Raw genomic sequence first — 20958 nt, 5'->3', positions numbered from 1 at the left:
TCTTCATTCCAGACTCTAATATTTAATTTCACTTGTATTAAACTATTTAAAGTTAATTTGGCATTCTAGGTACATTAAGCAATAGCATCCATCATTTGTTTGATTTATGGATTGATTTATGCTGAGAAGAAAAACATTTACTTGCAAAAAAAGTGAATATTTTTTTTCCGTCTGGAATGACCCATGCATGTGGGAACAAAAGAAATGTTTGTGGCCTAATATCAAAAATATCTGAACAATAATAATTTGTTTCACCATTGTTATGGAAGGTCTGTGCAGAAAAGGCTTTAAAAAAGGTAAACCCTTGCCTTTTTAGACTATCTGTTATGTTTTAAATCTCTGGTTTGTTGTAAATGACTTTGGATGTGGACGGCCTAATGAACCAGGTGAAGCTCTGGGGCCGCAGGTTGCTGACCTCTGACTTGGGTGTTGATAAATAAATACAAGCTTCCGCACAGTACTAAATGTTCATACATAGAACAGTATTTTTATTACAAGCTACACATAAAATTAAAATGATTTTGTACTGAATGTAAAGTCTATACACCCTATATATTTTTTGTTTTGTATTCCATGAAAATTAATAGGCTGAGAAAGCCATACGTGTTTTTTAGGTTGTTTTTATGGATTTAAGCTTCTCCTGGCTGTGCTCTTTAAATCACTTCAATTAGGACGACTCATCTCAACTCGCCCCAGGATCAGAACCAGACTCAGTGGATTGAGAATTACACATAAAAGCTGCAGAAAATGACATACAACTGCATTTAATTAGAGACAAAGGTGAGCATTTTTGTGGTCTTTAACTCCATAATCCATCAAATAAAACAATAAAAAAACAAGGTAAATAAACACGCAGTGGCGAGCAGTCTGTGGTACGCATCATGATGTCAGTAAGGGAAAAGATGATGTCATGTTTGTAAAGATAACAGCACACTTATGATGAAATAATATGCCTTTGAACATTATGAATACCCAAACTAGTATTCAATTCGATCCAAAAAGACTTTTTTCTTCCCACAGGAAAGTTAAATGTTGTCATAACTCATATGGCCCAAGTAGCTTCAAAGATTGAGCATGTTGATGCTGTGGGCAGGAAGGATCTCAGGCAGCAGTCAGTCTTACAACAATCTGAGCAAGCCTCTGACTGAAGACTGTTGCCGTGTGACTGTCATGAGATGCTAAGAGCTTAATATCTGATGACACCATCAGTTATTAGCAAGCAATGCTTATCCAGCTCATTTGCTATTGCTGCTCCTCTTTAAATTTCTGCCAATGCTGCTATGGTAATACTATAATGGTGGACTGTTAGATAAAGCCACCATTTTAACAAGTTTCCATTACTTAGCTTAACAAAATTAATTAGTTTATTATTAGAAATGATCACCTACTTCATTTAAACCGAAAAGGAACATGAAATGTTTTCAGACCTTTTGTGGAGCAAAACGTCAGTTTTCTCTTATTAATTGACTGTAGAAAAACTGTTATTTGAACATGATGATCTTGGATTTTTTTTAAGTATTGCCCAAAGATAGTATGGTCCCCTAGGCAGTTAGATACAGCTTTACAAAATCTTTCTTTTATGGGTATAAAATGTAAATACACTGGGATGAAATGGTATGGTTAGCTCTAATCTTTTATCTTTAACATATTTTGCCTTCATCTTTCACACTCAAGCTTGTTTAGATCTGCTTTTTTATGAAGTGGGTCACATTTTCATACAAGCTCAGGCTTGACTTGGCAAACTACAGACATGAATGCATGATGAGCAGTAAGGATCAGTAAAGATGCATCCCAGTGTTTAAGCTACAGTAGAGAGTCAAAAAAAGAAGAGACACCACCTGTCACCTCCTTTTGTATACACCTTGTTGTCTTATAGCTTGGTTCATGTTGTTTTTTTTTATTATTCCATTCATCTATTGTTCTTTATGCTCCTTTGATTCCCTCTTTTGCTTCCAGTATACACGTCTCTTGTCCTGGTTCTTCTGTCTTCTTGCCCTCTTGGGCCCGACACTGTGCCTGTTGGATGCAGGTCTGATGCCAGCTGGCTAAGATACGGATTTTAACAGATTGGATGAGGAACAGAAGGTTAACTGAGAGAAAACTGAAAGGGAGATGAACCATAGAGACTAAGTGAAGAAAGCCTGGACCGTACAGTAATTGAGCTGTCAGCTTTTATCCCTACAGAGCAATCTGCAGACCAGTCTGTGTTTGGGTCTCAAACTGATGGCCAGTTTGCTCCAGCTGAGTCTGGCGCACTGCTAATGATGTTTTGCAATCAGGTTTTGTGATGACAGTCGTGCGCGTTTTTTTTTTGTGTGTACGAGTGAGTCAGATGGGTGTAGCAGAGCCATGAAACGACGCACCCTGCCATCCCCAGTACTTACTGGCACGCATGTTGCCATGGTGATGCAGCACAGATTACCAGTTTATGTCACCTGACTAAACGTGGTGTCACTCGCCTGTTGGGTCATTTTCCAATATAAAAGAGGTCAAGATGCCGAGAAGCATCCCAAGAAGGCTACATGTAGCAGAAACAAGTCTGTTGGTTGCGGTCATTTTAAATTCCTGAAATATGTCTTGAAGATTTAAACTGAGGGAACATTTGAAACCATTACATTAATTGCAGTTCACATTGTGCATTGCTTAACGTTTATTGAGCTTCAAAAATGATCTGTATAATAAAAAGCTAAACTAAATCAAGAAGTTGAACGCTTGAGGTCTCAATTAAATCCCTCTGTTTAGTTTTTACTATATCTACCACACACTTTCACAGAACAGCTGTTCTTTACACTGGGCCTCGCAAAGAGTTGGTGACATTAGAACACCGATTTTATTTACTTAGTGATTAAATTGAACACATTGGTGATTAAAAGCATGAATAAACAAGTGCTTTTAAGCTAGTTCTAGAACCGCTTTGTTGGAAAATTCCCCCAAGGAAGTGCAAATGGAAATTTTATGGCATCTCAAACTCAAAGATAAACCTGTCAGGATATACTGCTCAAAGATCAAAGTCTTTAAGGTTTTATAAGACTCCTTGGAGAAACAACTATTACATGTTAATACTTGATAAAATTAGAAACATTAGTTATCCTATAAGTTTGTTTCATTTTCCTTGAGTAATTTGGCATTCATTAGTCTCCTCTCCACTTTGTTTTGGTGATTTAACAAATGCTCATGACAAGTTTTACAGGAGCTTTTAGATTAAATTGGCAGTAGTGAAAAGAACAAAAATTGTTCTACAAAACATTTGTAGTTTAACTGCAGATTTCTGCCCAGGTCCCTCTTGAAAATGAGATCCAGATCTCATTTACCTGGTTAAATAAAGGAAATAAAAAAAAAACAACAACAAAAAACCCACCGTATTTTATAGAAAGACGGCGGAAAGCCATATAGAAAGCCATTTTCACTTTTACATTGTTCAACTGCTGACAGTTTTTTTAAGTTGCACAATGCGCATCACAACAATACATCTCTGTTGTTTTAGTTATTTCAGAGTCCAGAGGTCGGCACTGGCCCGGTGTGACGTGTCCTTTTTATTTATGGGTGACAACAATTAACCGTGTCAACATTACTTGCCGCACTGCGACAATGCTAATGCGTTTATGGCTTAAAGATAAAAACATCATCCAGTTGACAATTGCCTCTAGATTCAGATCAGCTAAAAGATTTTTACTCGATTCCACTTTACGTGGAACCGAGCAAAAGCTGTGCTGAGACGTTCTAGCGCCATCAAAGAGAACTGCTTCGTTTTAGGTTGCAACATTCTTCTTGGTAATTTGCTAAGTTGCTGTGAGTAATGCCATTTGTAGCAACATTAATGTCTTAAGAATGAAAGCTTGAGAGATATCACAGATTTTTTTGTTACAGTATTATTAAAATACAAAATAACTGTTACCCTTAGACTGAATTCACCTCAAGGGGACGAAGAGTGATTAACCCGTAACTGCATGTGGAGCAGTTTTGTTAATGACGTGAAAGCACTAAGGAACCGTTGGTAACACACTCTGCTGTCATGGCCTGACATCTTGTTGCTGCAGAAGGCTTACATCAGAGCCAGACGCAACAAGCAATACATTAATTAATCACATAATAAATCAAAATAAGCTCGATAATTTCCATTCTAATGGATTAATATTTTTTGGAGGGCAGTTTTTTTTGACAGATTTCATAATCTTACACCTATTGTTTCAGTCGTGTATGATTTTTATTTCTGTTTTATTTATTGTTTTTGGGCATTTTGTTTATTTATTTGGTTATTTCAAATATCTCCCTGTTCCAGTGTGAGGTATTTTTATTTATTTATTTTTTTACTAAATTAAAGTTTATTGGTCTTGAGAGGACAAACTTTTCATTATTCTGGCGTTATCATTATATTACTTGAAAATGGTCTCAAAACAACATCATGGCAATAATAACTTATTGCCCACAAAATTTGTTATTGATACAGGCCTACGTACATCACAGCCTGTCTTAAATATCTTGAGATCATCTAAATGGTTAAGCGACAACTTGGGAGAAAGAGCTGTAGTCATATGAGACCAAAATGGAGTTTTTTGGGACCAAATCGGCCCAACATGTTTGGTGGATACTTATACTGTCACCTTTGGAGGTTGAAGAGTTATTGTTTGGGGAGATTTTTCATCTAGGGATTTTCAGGAAGAAACTTTATTTCCTCAGCCAGAATTATGAAGACTGGCAAGGCAACAAAGGGGCTAAAGAGGAAGCATATAAAGAGGTGACCTTAGTCTCCAGATCTCCGTTGTACAGAAAATCTGTGGAGGAAGCTGAAACTTTGAGTTGCCAAGTGGCGGTCAAGAAACCTAAAGAATTTAGAGTGTTTCTGCAAAATGCCCCCTGAGATCTCTACAAACTTAAAGGCCAACTAGAAAAAACATCTCTGAATTGTGCTGGTCAATGAATGATTCTCAAAGTAGTACCAAGTCAAACTGGTTGTTTTACTCACTGAAGAGCAAAGCAACTTTTAACTTTCATTTAAAGAGATTTTGTTATATTTTCGTGTATTTTCTCTCCACATTAAAATTAGCCGTTTAGATTGAGCTGCCCTGTCCTGTCTGCGGAGCTTGGATGCTGTGTTTGATCAGTCCATGTCTCTAAACCATCACACAAGACAGCTGGTACGAAACTCTTTCTTTCACTTGAGAAATATTTCTAAATTAAGAAGGCTGGTGTTAGGACATGGATTAGAGAAGATCCTCCATGCTTTTATTTCTTCTTATTTACCTTATTCTGCAGCGTCACTTTCTTACTACAACCAAGCAGAGGACACACACATCAGTCCCTGTGTTAATGTTTCTGGATGGCTACCAGGTACGTTTAGAGTTCCCTTTAACATGCTGCTGTTAACCTTTAGGACTTTGCAGGGTGAAGCTCCTTATTTATATCTCTGACCCGTTAAAGCCTTACACATTTACTCAAAACCTCAGCCAACCAGAGGTTCTGGTTGGGTCCTCAGACCGGCTTCAAAACTTGTAAATGTGGAGTTTGCTCTTTTCAGATATTCACACCTTGACTGCATAAGATGCTTCTCTTGTCTTTTTGTGGTATTGACAGCAATGACTACTTTAAAAGGCAGCTGGTGACTCTTTATTCAGCTAAACTTTTAGTTTTTACTATCTACTTTTATTCTTTTGTTCTTCTTTTTTCTCTTATTGTTTGTATGATATTTTAAAACGTGTTGGGATTTTTATCTTTCAAAGGTGTGGTGCAGTGTTTCAGCTTTCCAACATACATTTTCTTTCAAATATCTGACTTTTGATATTTATGCCAATATATATAGAATAAGTGAATCTGTGAATATTCAGCCATGACTAGGAGGAAGCCCAGCGATTATATTAAAGCTGTAATGTTTATAAAAATATTGTTCACAAATTTGTTAAAACTGTCACTATATCCTGACAGTATGAGACAGATAATCTGTGACAAAATTGAGTTCCTCTTCCTTGAGGTCGTCTGCAGAAACACACTGCTTCTGGTCAGAAACAACCAGTCAGAGCCAGGAGGTGGGTCTTAACGCTGTCAATCAACTGACATGTACATGCTGCTCACACCCTCCCCCTTGCTCTGTGCTTCGCTAGAACTTCCTCCACTCGCCAGAGCCTGGCTTAAATAACCAGATCTGTTGAGAAGAGGGCAGTCTTAAAATGTGCTACAATTTTGCATCGCACAGTTAATATTTAATTTTTGTATCAATTTTGAAAGTTTTTGAATATTTTGTCAGACTTTTCAAAGTGAAATGAACTTCTTGTCCATTTGACAGAACTTTTTTTTAGTGGAGTTTACTGACATCAACTCTATGGAAACCAGATTTCACATTACTTACTGTGTTTTAGCTTTAAGCCAAATCTGAAACATGAACTTGTAGGAGATTTATCAAATTAAAACAAAAAGTTGGCACTTGACAGCATGAGCAACGCCGTACATTACATCATCAGTTTGTTTTTTCTAATCTGAAATTGCCTCCAGATAAAGAAAGATGTCTGAACTCGACCAAATCTCCAGAGCTTTGAATTCCAAACAAGAAATACAAATAAATCATTGCATTTTATATAAACCCTTCTGTTCCCTCAAACATGTTTTTGTTCAAAGTAACTACTGCAATACAAATCTGAAATTACTCTCCAACTGTTTAATGTTGAGTGTAAGCAATAATTACAGTATTATAATATTATTTTCCCTCTTTTGTGTCCTTTTAAAGTGTTGTCACTGAGATTAGTACAGAATTACATCTGCTGAGAGCTTCTGCGGCTCTGTTTGGGATGTTGGGCCGTCCTGGTTGCAGTCTTTTTCACTAATTTCCACAAGTGTTTAGATGAAATTACTCATTTGGACAAAACTCATTTCAAAATGTTTTCTTTTTCCTCTTACCCTTTGTTTCTTTTTTCTTTAAATGTCTTTTAAAAATATATTTAGGTGGGTTTTTCTAAAAGTACAGGCCATATATTTTTTATTCACCATTGAAGGAAGCTTAATATTTACCCTAACAAACATGTTCAGTAACAGGTAATCTTTTACTGAACACATTTCTTCAATTAATGTTTCAAAGGTATTCCGTCAGAGTCCTGACTTTAATCTGATTGGTAATCTTTGGAATTGAGCTAAAGATTAGGGTGGTGGCAAGGACGCCTTCTTACCTCTATCACTTGGAGCTCATCAATAAAGATAAATCATCAAATTACCAGTGGAAACCCGTCAAACGCCAGTAAGCAAAGATTTAACCTAGTAATTTTAATAATAAAATACAACAAGAAACAATCAAGTTTTTTTTTAATGTGTAAAAACAATAATAAAAAATAACATTTATTTTTGAGAAGAGTTAAATTGTTGGCATTGCTTCCCTTAAACTGAATCTTATTTTTAATTATTATTTTATCATTCCTGTTTAGAAACAGACTTGTGTGTTAAATGAAAATAATTTAAAGTCACAATCTGCCAAATTGTAAATAATAAGTCAGAGGTTCAGATCTTTGTTTATATGGAGTTCTTGTATCAAATCTCCTGTCTTCTTTAAAAGTACCAAATTCATAAATTAAAACTCAGTGTGCAAGGAAACCACAGTTTTACCCAATCTGAAGTCTCTAAAAAGTTTTAGTTTCTCAAATGTACTTAAGTCAATGCAATAACCGGCTTCTTCTCTCAGGCGAAAGGTTTCTGAGTATTCTGCTTGCTATTTTTTTCTCTTCAAACTCCCAGCTTACATTTTTGTAGCCTGCAGTTCAAACATCATCACACAAACAGCAGTGAAAGTGGACCAATTTGTTCCCATTTGCTCTATTGAAGTGAACTCTTCCCCAGTTTCCCCTGGTTACTGACCCAGCCAGCAAGAGAGCCACCTGCAAACCCTTACACAGAGCTCGAATGAGAGCCGGGGGGAGGAAGGAGGGAGAGGCAGGGATAGGAGCGAGTAAAACGACAACCATCTGAGGGAGCAAATGGGCATCTGTGGATAAGAGGAGCAGAAAATGTAATGAAAAAGAATTGCTAAGAGAGCAGTAAATCAGGGTCAGAGATGAGAGGGGTAGAAGACTGAGATAACTGGGAATCAGACTGGCAGAAAAAGCACAATAGGAACTTTGACATTGGAGCAGAGGTGTTAGCAGGCAATCCAGTGTTCAATCAAATTGGAGTTAAGTGGCTAAATAGATTGTCACACCTCAAAGCCGGCCAAAGAACAGGCACAAAAACAACTTGAGCAACATATAGCCAAGCTTTAGGGGCAGTAACTGACGGGCAGTGTTGTTTTTTGTTTGGATAAACTCTGGCACACAAAATCCAATCGATCTAGATAGCAATAGTTTGTTTTTATTGAAGACCAAATAGGAAGGCCACAGCACTTGGTAGATTAAAAGAATCAGAGGACGGCCTTTTTCTCATCCTGTGGGTATTAAACAAAATGAGCATACAACTTTTAAATGTATTCCTAGAAAAGAAATGTATCATCATCTGTGCAGTCTACTTGTAGTTGTGCAGTTCCAGTTTGTGAGGAAGTAATTTCATCAGATTTCCCAGTTGGGCGTACATAAAGGTATTCTAGCAGCGTGATTGACAGAAAAGTCAGCCTGAAGTTTCAGTGAGGGTTTTTTTTCTCAGCTTATCTCCTTTTTATAATTCATAAGTATCAACTTTTTAAATCCTGCTGTCTTGCACTCCCTTTTCAAATGCCCATATGACCCATGTCAAAATGCCACCAACCATAAACAAACGTTTTGTAGAGAAAAATGCATGTACATGCATATGTCCATTTTATTTTAGTGGGTACACTTGTTCTCATTTAAGAATAACTTTAACATTTTATGAAATATATTATAGATGGATTATTCAGAACATCCCAATCATCACACAATTTCCCTAATAAAATAAAAAGTATTCATTATCATAACTGTATAACTATTGTTTTATTTTATTATGTAAGTAATAGTATTTGTATTCCAATCTGGAAAACTTGAAGTAAACTTCAGCAGACTGATCTGCAGTCAGTTTTTTCATTTTACTACTTTTAAAAAGGAAAAACAGCATATAATTACTCACAGAGACAGATGTACTTATGAGAAATAAAGCAGGATGTGGCAACAGAAGAATTTTTTTAGGGAACTCTGTGACCATAAAAATGCACAACGTTTTGACTGTCTGTGAAAATTTAAGACAGTTCTTCGTCTGTCCAGGGAAATGTTCCTCATTCTTCCACCCATCCATCCTCAGGTCAAATCTCTTTAAAAAGACCATTGCATTCGTACTAAAACATAAATGAAACCAACATTATAGTCCTACAAACACCTGACACTGAGTTTTGTGGGACAGATATGACAGAACAACAATATGCCTGTAAGAAAAATGACCAAGTAGAGGAAACTTTAGGTTTAGAAAAGTCAGATCAGATCCTGATATCCAAGTTTACATATCCAGCGTTTACTGCTTGTGTAAGTCGACATGAATAAACCACAGTCATTAGCAGCTTTTGTGCATACACCTTTAATTGTTTTAGTCTTTTCAGCTGTCAGTTTTAGTTTCAGTTTTCACCATAAAACGTATTTGTCTCTTAAAGATTTATTTTATTTTTTGTCATACTTAAATTACTTAACATTGTGTGAAGGTAACCACGCCTTGGTAAGGCCAGTGAAGTTGAAATCAGCTTTCTAAAAAATATGCAAAACCACAGTTATTCTGTGAGGCATGTTAAAAATAACACATTTCATATTGAGGTTGTAAAGTCACATGTCCAGTAAAATAAAGTGACTTAATTGTTTTATGCAAAGCTCTGTATTATTAAATACACTTTCTTTAACCAGTCGAGGAATGATTTATATGATGCATGATTTAGATAAATATATTTGGGTCTGTACAGTTGGAGAAACCACAGCATGAGATGAAGTCTACTTGTTAAATATAGGATCAAGCAAATTTTATTTGAACTGAAAAACTTAGCTTATTGTGTCAAAATTGCACAATTTTTATTTTTAATTCTTTGTATCAGTGAAAGTCTTCAAAAAATAAGCCCCAGGAAACATCTTGGAGCTTTAATTTTTTGTGCATGAAATCAAGTATGAAGAATAATTTTACAAAAAGAAACAAATGCAACTGCAGCTCTTACTTGCACAAAGAGCTTGCACCATCTCTCCTTGCACGATTTGGCCTGCTTGATATCAACATGAAGGCTGCAGGCCTTCACAGCCTCAGGTCCATAAAAGGACATGTTTCCTGTAAGCAGCTTGCTTCTCTGTAGTTGGGGTCAGACATTCTGGTAATTCCAGAAGAAGCTACTGAACAGTTTTGGACTTCAGTGGACAACATTGGCTTAAAAGATCTGCACATTTCTGTTGATAGTGAGCTTTGTATAAATGCAATGAGATTTTATACATTCAGTAAACATTTTTAATTTGAAAATAGTTTCAGGTTCAATGTCTTTGCCCCTTTAAAATTTAGTAAAAGTATTGTAAATGATGCAATGATTGTCTTATTTTTATTCAGATGTTGGATATATGTGTTGCGACTTGAGTGAATAATTACTTTTAGTTTTCAAAAAGTGCAGTTAAAGCTTTGGCTTCATGGATCTTAGATTTGCAAATTGCAGGAAGGGTCATACACTATGTGGGATCTGCTTTGGAGCTAATGGGTTGTGTAAGTGGTCACTTTGAAGCTGATGGTCCTCATAGTAGTCTGAAGTGAAATGAGCCGAGACTTCGGCACATGGAGGAAGCTTCAGGCTTTTTCTCCATCTCCAATCATTTTATTTCTCTTTGCCTTGATTTTATTTATTTCATATCTTGCTGTGCTCTGCACATTTATTGAATTACTTCACAAATGGAAAGTGTTATTTTTTTTAGCCTTTCTTCACAACATTGAAAACAATATATGTAGCTAAGAAATCCAGACTATTTACTATAAAATCAATTATTCCTACCTCTTGCTCCCTTTTGGTCCCTCATGCAATTTGTTTTTCACTTGTCTCCTCTTCAAGCTCAGACTTCTTTCATTCACTCTCCTGGGACTCCTTCTCTTCAGCTCTTTATCGTCTCTCCTCCTCTCATCTTCTCTTGTCTTGTTGCCTCGCTTTCCAACTCTCCAGAGATCCCGTGGATTGTTTCGGTGTATGAGACCAGATAATCACTCCATAGTCATCATGTCAGCTTTTCTGTTCTTCTTTTTTGTTCCCGTTCTCCTCTTCATCTGCAAAGCATGCATAGAAGCAGAGAAACTGTTTTACTTTTACAGAGGTACAGTGAGTAATATGTGGGGAATGATGGATTTCTGAATGTCTGGTGAACTATATAATATCAAAAAAATAAAAATAAATTGATTGCCCTTAATGTGTATTTTTATTTTTTTGTCTGAGCATCACTTTGACAGTCAGACTTCTAGCTTCACAACAGTACCACATACATATCTGAAAACACAATGGTTTGTAAAATGTGAATTTAATTACAGTTTGTCACACTACAACCTTAAACTTCTTTTAATTTAATGACATTTCATGACAGAGCAAGACAAAGTTCCGCATCATTTTAAGGGAAATAACCCCATAGAGGTTAAGGGCTTAATTAAAGGCTTGACATATTTTCTAGATTTTCAAATTTAGTAAATTATGTTTCATTTTCCTCCTACCTTCTTACACAAATTCTTGCTAGTTTCTATATCTATTGATTTTTCACATGAAATCCCAATTAAATGCATGTTTTGTGGTTGTAACCTGACAAAATACCTCCCTGTGCGAGTTTTATTGTCAATATGTCTTTTAACAATAGCAAGATTGTTCTTATTAATTTTTTCAATGGATCTTGATCAATGGTTCTCTGGGTTTTATTTATTTTCACACTGGCTGTTGTTTTCTAGTATTTAGAGTATTTGTTATTAAATCTTTGTTTAAGCTGCCAAACTCTGACCTATAAATAGTAAAGTTATAAAGAAAATCTCAAAAGCACAAGGAAAAAAACCAGTGATGCACTGATAAATTTTTCTGGCAATTGAAATTACACAACTTTCTGTTGATTGATTACCTTTGACTTGTAATCAAAAACAAATATTGAATATTGTAAAATCTGACCTATGTCATGTTCATTAAATATATCAAGAAAGAAAAGGCTCTTCTTTAAAAGCATTTTTGTATTTTGACTGTAGAAAAAGTTAGATATGATTAGGCACATGTAAGTTTGTGCACAAATGGGAAAACTTTTATAATCCCCTCATTTTTTGTTTAGTGTTTGTTACATTTAATTGCTGGATTAAAACAAAATGAGGAGAAATATGTTGCTTGTTCTAATCTCCTTAAACAAAAGTCAGGCGTCTAATATCAGTATCAGTTGGTAAAAGCCTGATTGGTGTTTCTTAAAGGTTTAAAGCCGACTGGTTTTATTGTACAGCCTTCTGTGTTCACAAGTCTATGACTTGCAGGGTTATTTATAAAAGATATATTGACTAAAGAAATTGCATAAGGAATTACCAGGCATTTTGTCAATATTTTATTACTTTTAAGAACAGAAATTGCAGTTGTCTTAACGCTTTTTGCTAATCATTGCGTATTGTGTCACCATGCGTTTATCAGTTAATGGAATCACAATTAGTTTAAATTGCCACATTCTTTTTTTTATTATTTTTTTTAGCATTTTTGGAGATTTATTTGAAGAAATGTAACAAATGCTATTTGTTTTTTAACCAACTAGTAACACAGTAGCTAAAGATTCATGTTAAAATTGACTCTTATACACTCGTTCCTTCAGTTTGCTGCTTACTTTAAATACATTTTAGTCTGTATTGTGTGTGTAAAAACTAGATAAAATACCAGGAAGATCTTCAGAGAGTCTGAAAGCTTCTTAGCTATAAACGCCATCTTTAGCACCAGTTTTCCAAAGGTAAAATATAAACAAACAGTCAGGGTTAAAACTTATACAAAGCAATGGGATGTGTCTTCTTTGTAGCATATGTTTAAGTGCAAATTTAAATTCTATAGTATTTTCCTTTCTTCTCCATGCATGTTGTGTCTGGTCTCATTTCAGTTTTTGTGCTGCTGCCTGAGTGTAAACTCTTGAAGGTATGAAACCTGCTAGACTAAACACAAAGAAGCATAGTTCAGCAGTGGGTTCAGCTGTCCTGCTCTGATCCAGAAAAATGCTGTTTTTGAAATCGGAAAATTCTGTCTAAAACCGGGATTAACTTTTTTCCAAGGACTGGCTTTGTGCTTGGAAGCAAGCGCATAACATTTGAGAAATTGATGTCACCTGGGAGACTTTTATGAGTTCTTAGCAAATGATTTTCAGCCAGAAAATACAAGATTGCTTTTTACTTATTTATTTTTTTGTCTTGGGTTGTTGTGATGCTTTTTCCAAAACACATTTTGGTTTTCATTTGTAAAATCAATGCTGCTTTTACAGTCGAAACCAGACTTTTACAACCACTGTAAATTAATATAAAATTAATATAAAAATCATACTTTTTAACAACAAATTTTTTCAATATCTAAAGTAAATCAGAGTGAACCTTTCGTTTTTAGCTCAGTTCGGATCACCAAAGAAATTTCGCTTTGCAGTTTAGTTAAACTGAGGTACAGTAAATTTTGGGATTTATTTTAAAGCAATAACCTCAATAACATTGCTTCTTTGTGCAACATCAGGAAAAAATCAAAAGTGATCAGTCAAGTTATTTTTGGGAACATCCAACTATCATGTCATTTGGAAAGTAGAAGTTCTGTGTTGCAGAGATAAATTTGTTTTGATGAGATCTCAATCCTGAGAACTTTTGCAAAATATATTGCGAGGATGCTATCAACAGAGCACCAGCTCAGCTTGAAATATAATTTATTACCTTGGCTCACAGGTAACTAATAATCTCTTCTTTTAAGGTCCTTTTCAATGTTTTATTTGGTTTATGTGATAAATTAGAACATAGGGTTTATATACTTATCTATACTTTATCTTGTTTCCTTATTGTGTTATCTGAGGGCTAATTTTCACTGTGTGTTTAATTAGTAGTAGTGATCTCTGCTAAATTACACCTGTGTGTGTATGTGCTTGTTTTAGGTGGAGTGGATAGAACAGCAGGTGGTGAAGAGGAGGATCAAGAGGGATTACAAACCTGTCCCACCCTTTTCCCAGACGAGCCCCGCCCAGAACAGCGTGGCCCAGAACAACATTTTCTACAATGATGCAAAGTGGAGCAGCATGTGGTATATTGTAAGTACACTGTGTATTCAGAGGACTGTGTGCTGCCCACCTTTCCCCAGTTTGTGGGACAAAGGTCTGGTTGTGTTGTGATGTGGCCCTGATTACTGCGGTGACAGTGGAGCTGAGGGATTTATGTGCCTGTTTTCTCTGAAATCAAACAATCGTGGTTGTTTTTATGGAAAAAATGTCCCTCTTTACCGTATGAAAAACGACTAGAAGCGTGGTTTATACCAGTTGCGTTTGGGCGCTTATCAGAGGTGTTTACTTACTGTACACCTTCAGATCATTGCTCCTTTAGGTATACATTTTTTGTGTATGTGACCGGTCGAGTGTCCTCGACTCTGTCAATTGTTAACTTAATTTAGATAAATCCTGATACTTTGACCAGAGATTTGGGGGGGTTTCAGCTGGGGGATGAAACTCTCTGAACTTTCTGCGTTTGGTTTTAGGTTATGTCAGTATTTTTTAACAGATTTTTTTACTGTACTTTTTTTTTCTCTGAGACAAAGAAAAAAAATTACATCCTGTCTTTTCCTTGAAAAAAACCAGCAGTACAGTTGAAACAATGAAAATGTTTTTTTCTAACTTAACACACGAGCAGAAATTTCCTCAGTGGGATGGTATTATGTATTTTCTAGGCATATAGTGCCATTTTGAAGCACATTTAAGTAACTACGCCACCTTTAATTGTTATAAAAGTGCTGCATATATCAAACATAACTTTGTAATTTCACATCTTGAAATTGGCCAATTAATCTATCTCTTTAAGAAGCTCCTACTTTTTTTGACACTCCATCTTCTTCATGTAATCACAACAATGTTTGTCTATTATGGCATTTACAACCCTGTCTTAAGATTGTTGGACTGAACAGACTCGGTTCCACCAGGTATTTGCTAACTGCAGCTGCCGCTAGTCTGAAGGAGCTCAGTTAATGAGTCATGGTTGAGGTCTGTGAGGTCTTGAATTGGAGGCTTCAGCTCCAAGGGAGAGCTTTGTGTCAATGGGAGCCACTTTGTGAGAGCAAGCGTTTAGGCGCCACTGAGTGGTTGACATCGGAGACTAAAACAACATCATAGCATGATCTTAAGCTCGAAAAAGTAGATTTTACATAATAGCTCCCCTATTATGTAAAATCTTTAAGTGGCTAAAAGGTAAAGTCATTGTTGACAGTTGTGCACCTAAATTTCACTTTGACCCGGAAACAAATAAAATTGGACACGTTTGACTAACATTTTCATTGAGCGATAAGGGATTGCCAACTCAAACAAAAGGCGCCGTCGGCCTGTGCAGCTACAGCAATCGTGTAATTTTATTGCAAGTGTCACACTGTGAGATTGCTCTCATAAAATCCTGGCAGTAATGTTTTGTCGTACGACATAATATCATTTTAAATTGTCTAGTGAGTAGATAATTAGTTCTTCAAATATAGCTGCAATCTAGAGAGAGTAAAGTGCTTCCAACATTTTATTTATATTTTTCCTTTAATTGTCTCATGAGAATTACAGAAGTTACTCTTGACTTACGGGCTCGTTGGTAAGCAGTTTCAGTTTACAGCGCCACCTGCCTGTTTGCCGCCTCCTTTGCCTCCAGCCTGCACGACTTTAGAGCTGCCGGTGCTACGGGTGATTAAAGTGTGTTATATCTGCTGAAAAGGCACAAATCTAACTGCATTGTAAAATGTTTTCTTAGTTTCAAGATGTTGTTGTGCTCCAAACAGTCTGTAGCCTCTTTAAAAAAAACACGTTTGCTATAAACTCACAAAGACAAACCACCACTGTGCTCCCTTTGGCTAGTCATAAATCACAAGTGGAGACGGTGATATCCCGCACAACTGTGAGTGCTCAGAAATGACAGGAGTTGTGGTGCAGCAGTGACGACAGCAATAGGAATAAAAACTGTGTTGCACTGACCTCTTAACATTTCAAAACAATAATGTCGGATGTTTTAAATTTAGATTACATATCTCATCTGAGTGGATGAAACGTGCCAATCTTGGATGAATGCTTAATGTGAACTGAAGATGTGATTTACCTTTATATTTTAAAAAGTAATCAAAGAGAAACTTAATGTAATAACATTACTCTGATAAAGTAATCGAAACAGTTGCTCTTATTTTAAATGGTGTTCAAGAGTTGCATGATAGAAAACTTGCAATATGTGAAAATGTTAGGACATGAACCAATAGCATTTAAAGAAATTGGGACCACAATCATGTGGTCCAAACGCATCTTAGGTATTCTGCCACTGCTGCAATGTTATGTGGTGTTGACACTCTAGGTAGGAAATCAAAAGCACTGCTAATTAATGTATGAGTGTGTTTGTTCAGTTTAGAAATTACAATTTGTGCAGAACAACTTGTAGTTTTCTTATTGACAAACTCTGCTTCATCACTGCTGATGCCAAGTTAAATGTTTGATGACAACTGAAAACATCTAAAATTCATCCAGACTGAATTGAATGAAGCTTTTTTAGTTTATTACTTTCTGGCTTTTCTACCAGAAAGTAATATTTATGACTTATAGGTGTTTCTGAGGATGGAATTATGGCAGAGTTCAATTATGTTATTGTCTCAATTTAGCTTTTTATTTTTCATATGTTGTTGGTTTCCCCACAAATGAGATTGAGGTAGTTTTCTTTTTCAGGACTGTATGATTTGACCAGGTTGAATGAAACTGGAAAAAAACTCTCCAGATAAACCTAACATAAACAAGTTTGAGCTTGTTTATGTCCGATTGTGCAATGTTTACTCTGGATCTTGCTGTAAATTAGCAGTACATGTTTGAATGTTCTTAATCTTTTCCACCTCACAGCTTTATTTACTCTCCATTTTCTCCCGACCTCTCCTCTCCATCTGCTTCCGGCCCTGCAGCACTGCAGCGACGACGTCCACAACTGCCAGTCGGACATGAACATCATGGGGGCGTGGAAGAGGGGCTACACGGGTAAAGACGTGGTGGTCACCATTCTGGACGATGGGATTGAGCGGACCCACCCGGACCTTTCTCAGAACTACGTGAGTGTGTATGTATGCGCGTGTAGGGCGACTATGAGCGGCAGTGTGTTTATGTTTGGTGTTGTCAGTGACTTCAAAGTGTTGATCTTTGTAAGTACTGTTGCTTACATGTGAGGTTTGGGTAGGTATACAAACTATGCTGTAGTCTCTGGGCTCTAGCTTTATATTGTGTCTTAAAAGGTCAGGCTTATAGAAAGATCTTTTTTTATATAATAAAAGTCTAAAAAAAATGTGAAAAATTTAAACCTCAAAAGGAATTTTTATCTGATAATCACAAATTGGATTGTAGGAAGCTTCTTTAAACTTGTTAGACTATATGTAGGCTGTCAGTATAATAAATGCAAAAGTAAGTATAAAGTTTTCCACTTTTTGTAACAAATCAAACTTGAACTTTAATGTATTTTATTGCTATTTTTAGTTTTTATATCAACACAAGGCAGCGCATATTTATGTGGAGCAGGGGAAAGAATGTGTGGTTTTCCAAAATGTTGTGTGCAAAACTAATCAGTAAATCTGTGGAGGCCTCAGACGGTTTCGTAGAGAACATTAGTGAGCAAACAGATTCATGACGAAGAAGTCTCAGAAACAACACAGGATTAACAGAAACATTCACAAAATGGAAAGTATGGGACAACACCAAGCCAGTGAAAACATGACCATCCAGCTAAACCCCTGGGCCAAGAGAGGATACATTTAATCAGAAAAGCCTATCAAATAGGATCCTATCAAATTATCTCCTTTGGAGAAATTGAGAGCTAAGCAGGAGGAATCAGTTAACAAGACAACAAATTGTTGTGAACTCTGTGAGTCTATGGCAGACTGAGGCTAACAAATGTTCTCCATCCAGTCTGACTAAGCTTGAGGCTTTGTCCCCATTTTCAATATAAAATGAGGAAAAAATGTCAGTTTCTGGATGTGGAAAGATGCTGGAGCAGGGATGTCCAAAGTCCGGCTCGGGGGCCATATGTGACCTTGGACGTTTTTTTTAATGACCTCCAACTGTATTCAAGAGTAATGTTTATAAAGCCTTTCATTTTTACCCAGGGTAAAACTATTACTGACAATTTTCTTTTAAAACAGTATTTGCCTTTTTAAACTTTTATGATAAGTAGAACCCCATTTATTTAGAGACTTTTTCTGAAAAACTGACTTTGCTGCACCCAAATTTATTAAACTCTGCTGAACATAGCAAGCGTTGTGAAAGAAAGTGACCCAAATCCTGTTCAAACGAGCCTAAAATAATTTTTAAATAATTTCTTTTAATAAAATCAATTCAAATGTTTGGATTGATGATGAATAACATCTTTTTCCTACAAAATAAAATAAAAAATCAGCCTATATTGCTTGATTGTATTTATTTATTTTTTCTTGGCCTTTGAGTATTTTAGACTCGATGTCGATGTGACAAAAAGTTTGGACGCCCCTGTGGTAGAGCAATACCTCTAAACACTTACAGCATATGGTGGTCTAAAAATCATTAAGTGAGAGGTGCTGTACACAAGTATTCGCCCCTCTTTTCAGATTTTCATTTAGAAAACATTTAGGTAAAAAAGTAAAGTATTTTTACTTCCACTTAACAAGTGTCCAGAACGTCATGGTGTTCTGTTACAAGACATAATAGGAATCTAAGAAAAGCAAAAGTGCATGAGCAATTTGTACTTTTGCAAGGTGCTGTCCATGTTGCTGTACATCTCTAGTTACATACAGTAGATGATGAAGGGATGATGAAGTTTGTCAGATATTTAGGTAAACATCTTGGCCTCAGGCAGCTGGTAAGGCTATCAGTCAGAGTGATTCCTCCTGTTTGACAGGGCCTGTTCTGCGGTTATTAACTCCCCCTAATGCCAGGAGTTGTTTATGCTGAAGGCTGAAATGCTCGGCACAGTGGATTAACTACGATTGCATTCAATTTACAGAGCCGTTATGACTCTCGTGTGAACAGTTTGTTCAGGCTGGATTCGCATTTCGATGATCCATTGACATGACCATGTTGGGCTTTGTCAACATTTTTTCCCTCCTGTTTTTATTACAAGCTAATTTGAAGTTTCATATTCTTGATTTCATCTTGGTGTCTCTTCCAGGATCCTCAAGCAAGCTATGACGTCAACAGCAATGATCTGGATCCCATGCCGCGATACGATGCAACCAATGAGAACAAGTAAGAAAAAATATTTTTACAAAAAGAATGAGTCATGGACAGGAAGGGTTTTATGGTATACTTGCTCTTCTTCACCTTGGAGTGCTTTCATGCTGTTTTTGAAGCAGTTGTGTCCTTCTGATGGATTAGTTCAGTCCTGACTTTGTTGTGGTTTTGCTGAGTGACAGAGAATTTGATTGTGATGATATCTGTGGGAAGCTTGTGGTTTTTTCTGTTTGGAAGAATGTGAATGTGTGAGTGGCTGTGTAAGAATGGGGAGAAAAACAAACTCACTTGTCTATGCACTTGTCTTGTGCCAGCTTGGCTTTGGCTCAGCAAGTGATTTCCCCTCCTCCTCTTTTATTTTTTTTTTTGTTTGATTGTGTGTTCGGCTGCAGCAACACAAGTGTCGTGGCAGTGGCTCAGTCCCTGCTGGTGATGTCTTAAAGAGACAGCATGAGGGCTGCAGATGCAGCTGAATGAGCTCCAGGTTGAATTTTTCATTTATAAGGCTTTGGGTGTTGCTATTTTATGACCTTTTGTATTAGTATCATAGAGTGGAGCAGTTTTATTTTTTAATTCAGATGTCTTTAGTGGAAACATCTTTCATGTTGAAATGAGGTAACTGGCATGTTGAAACCAATCTTCATCTCAGGGTTCACAGTCTATAAAAATGTTTCATTATCAAAATTTTATTCCCTTTGATTTTCAAAATGACAAAGGTCTAAGAATGGTTAAAGGGCATGTTATGCAAAATGTAGCTGTTGAGCTTTATGTCGTGTCATCACAAACATACTCAGGGTGACGTTTTGACTCATTCATGCATGTTTGAGGAATCCTTGACCTCCCTCCCCACAGCGCAGCTCTTCCCTGCACCTCCCCCACTCAGCTCCACCAGACTAGCGGCAGCAGCAATTAGCAAACACTTGGGGGAAATGTGCACCTGCTGACCTCTTAAGTTTGTTACATGGACGGCATGGAGAAGCTTTATTGTGATGATGCGTTGAAAGAGGAGTGTCGAAAAGGACAGGAGGTTCTTAAAGAGACAGAAGCCAATTTTAAGGAGTTAGATATGGAAGTGAAATTTCTTTGAAGTTTTTGATTTATACGGCATTTTTAAAACTGAAGGTAACACAGTTACTTGATTGTGGTATAAAATAGCACTATGTGCCCAGAAAACACTTAACTTTTGGCTTAACTGCACCTGTGGTTCTTGATCTAGGTCAAATATGCCATTCTATTTTCTGCACTTTCATATTCTGGAGTTGTTCTCTGGTAAACCCCTCTTTGTGGGTGCAAGTATTGAAGTGCATTTTTAAATAAATTATTTTCTAATCAGGTGGCCTTCAGCTAAAATCAAAGTATAATGAACCTTCTAACAGTTTGATGATGCAAAGCTTCAGCTAGGTTTTTGTAATATCTACCTGTGCGTTTTTTAGGTCTGTAAAATTAGAAACTAACACCTGCTTGATTTAAAGACTAAAACAATTTCATAGGGTTTCTAGGTGGATCTACTCAGTAGTGGAGAGTTTATGACTTTGGCCCAAGACATTTTCAGCATTGGCTGCCTTTTTTACGCTAAAAAACAGGAATACTGGTATGATTTTTTAAAATTAATTTATATGACACATTTGAAAAC

General features: G+C 36.3%; 1 protein-coding gene across 1 annotated transcript in view; it reads left to right on the top strand.

Moving 5' to 3' along the window:
* Nucleotides 1-20958, top strand: part of pcsk5b (proprotein convertase subtilisin/kexin type 5b) — a 65240-nt gene that overhangs the window by 9894 nt on the left and 34388 nt on the right. Inside the window, 3 exon segments of the mRNA XM_032578252.1 lie at nucleotides 14025-14177; nucleotides 17039-17182; nucleotides 19264-19340. Coding sequence (XP_032434143.1) covers nucleotides 14025-14177; nucleotides 17039-17182; nucleotides 19264-19340 — 374 coding nt within the window.

Source organism: Xiphophorus hellerii, chromosome 12, assembly GCF_003331165.1.
Source record: "Xiphophorus hellerii strain 12219 chromosome 12, Xiphophorus_hellerii-4.1, whole genome shotgun sequence".
Classification (NCBI taxonomy): domain Eukaryota; kingdom Metazoa; phylum Chordata; class Actinopteri; order Cyprinodontiformes; family Poeciliidae; genus Xiphophorus; species Xiphophorus hellerii.
This window is presented reverse-complemented; position numbering and strand designations above follow the sequence as displayed.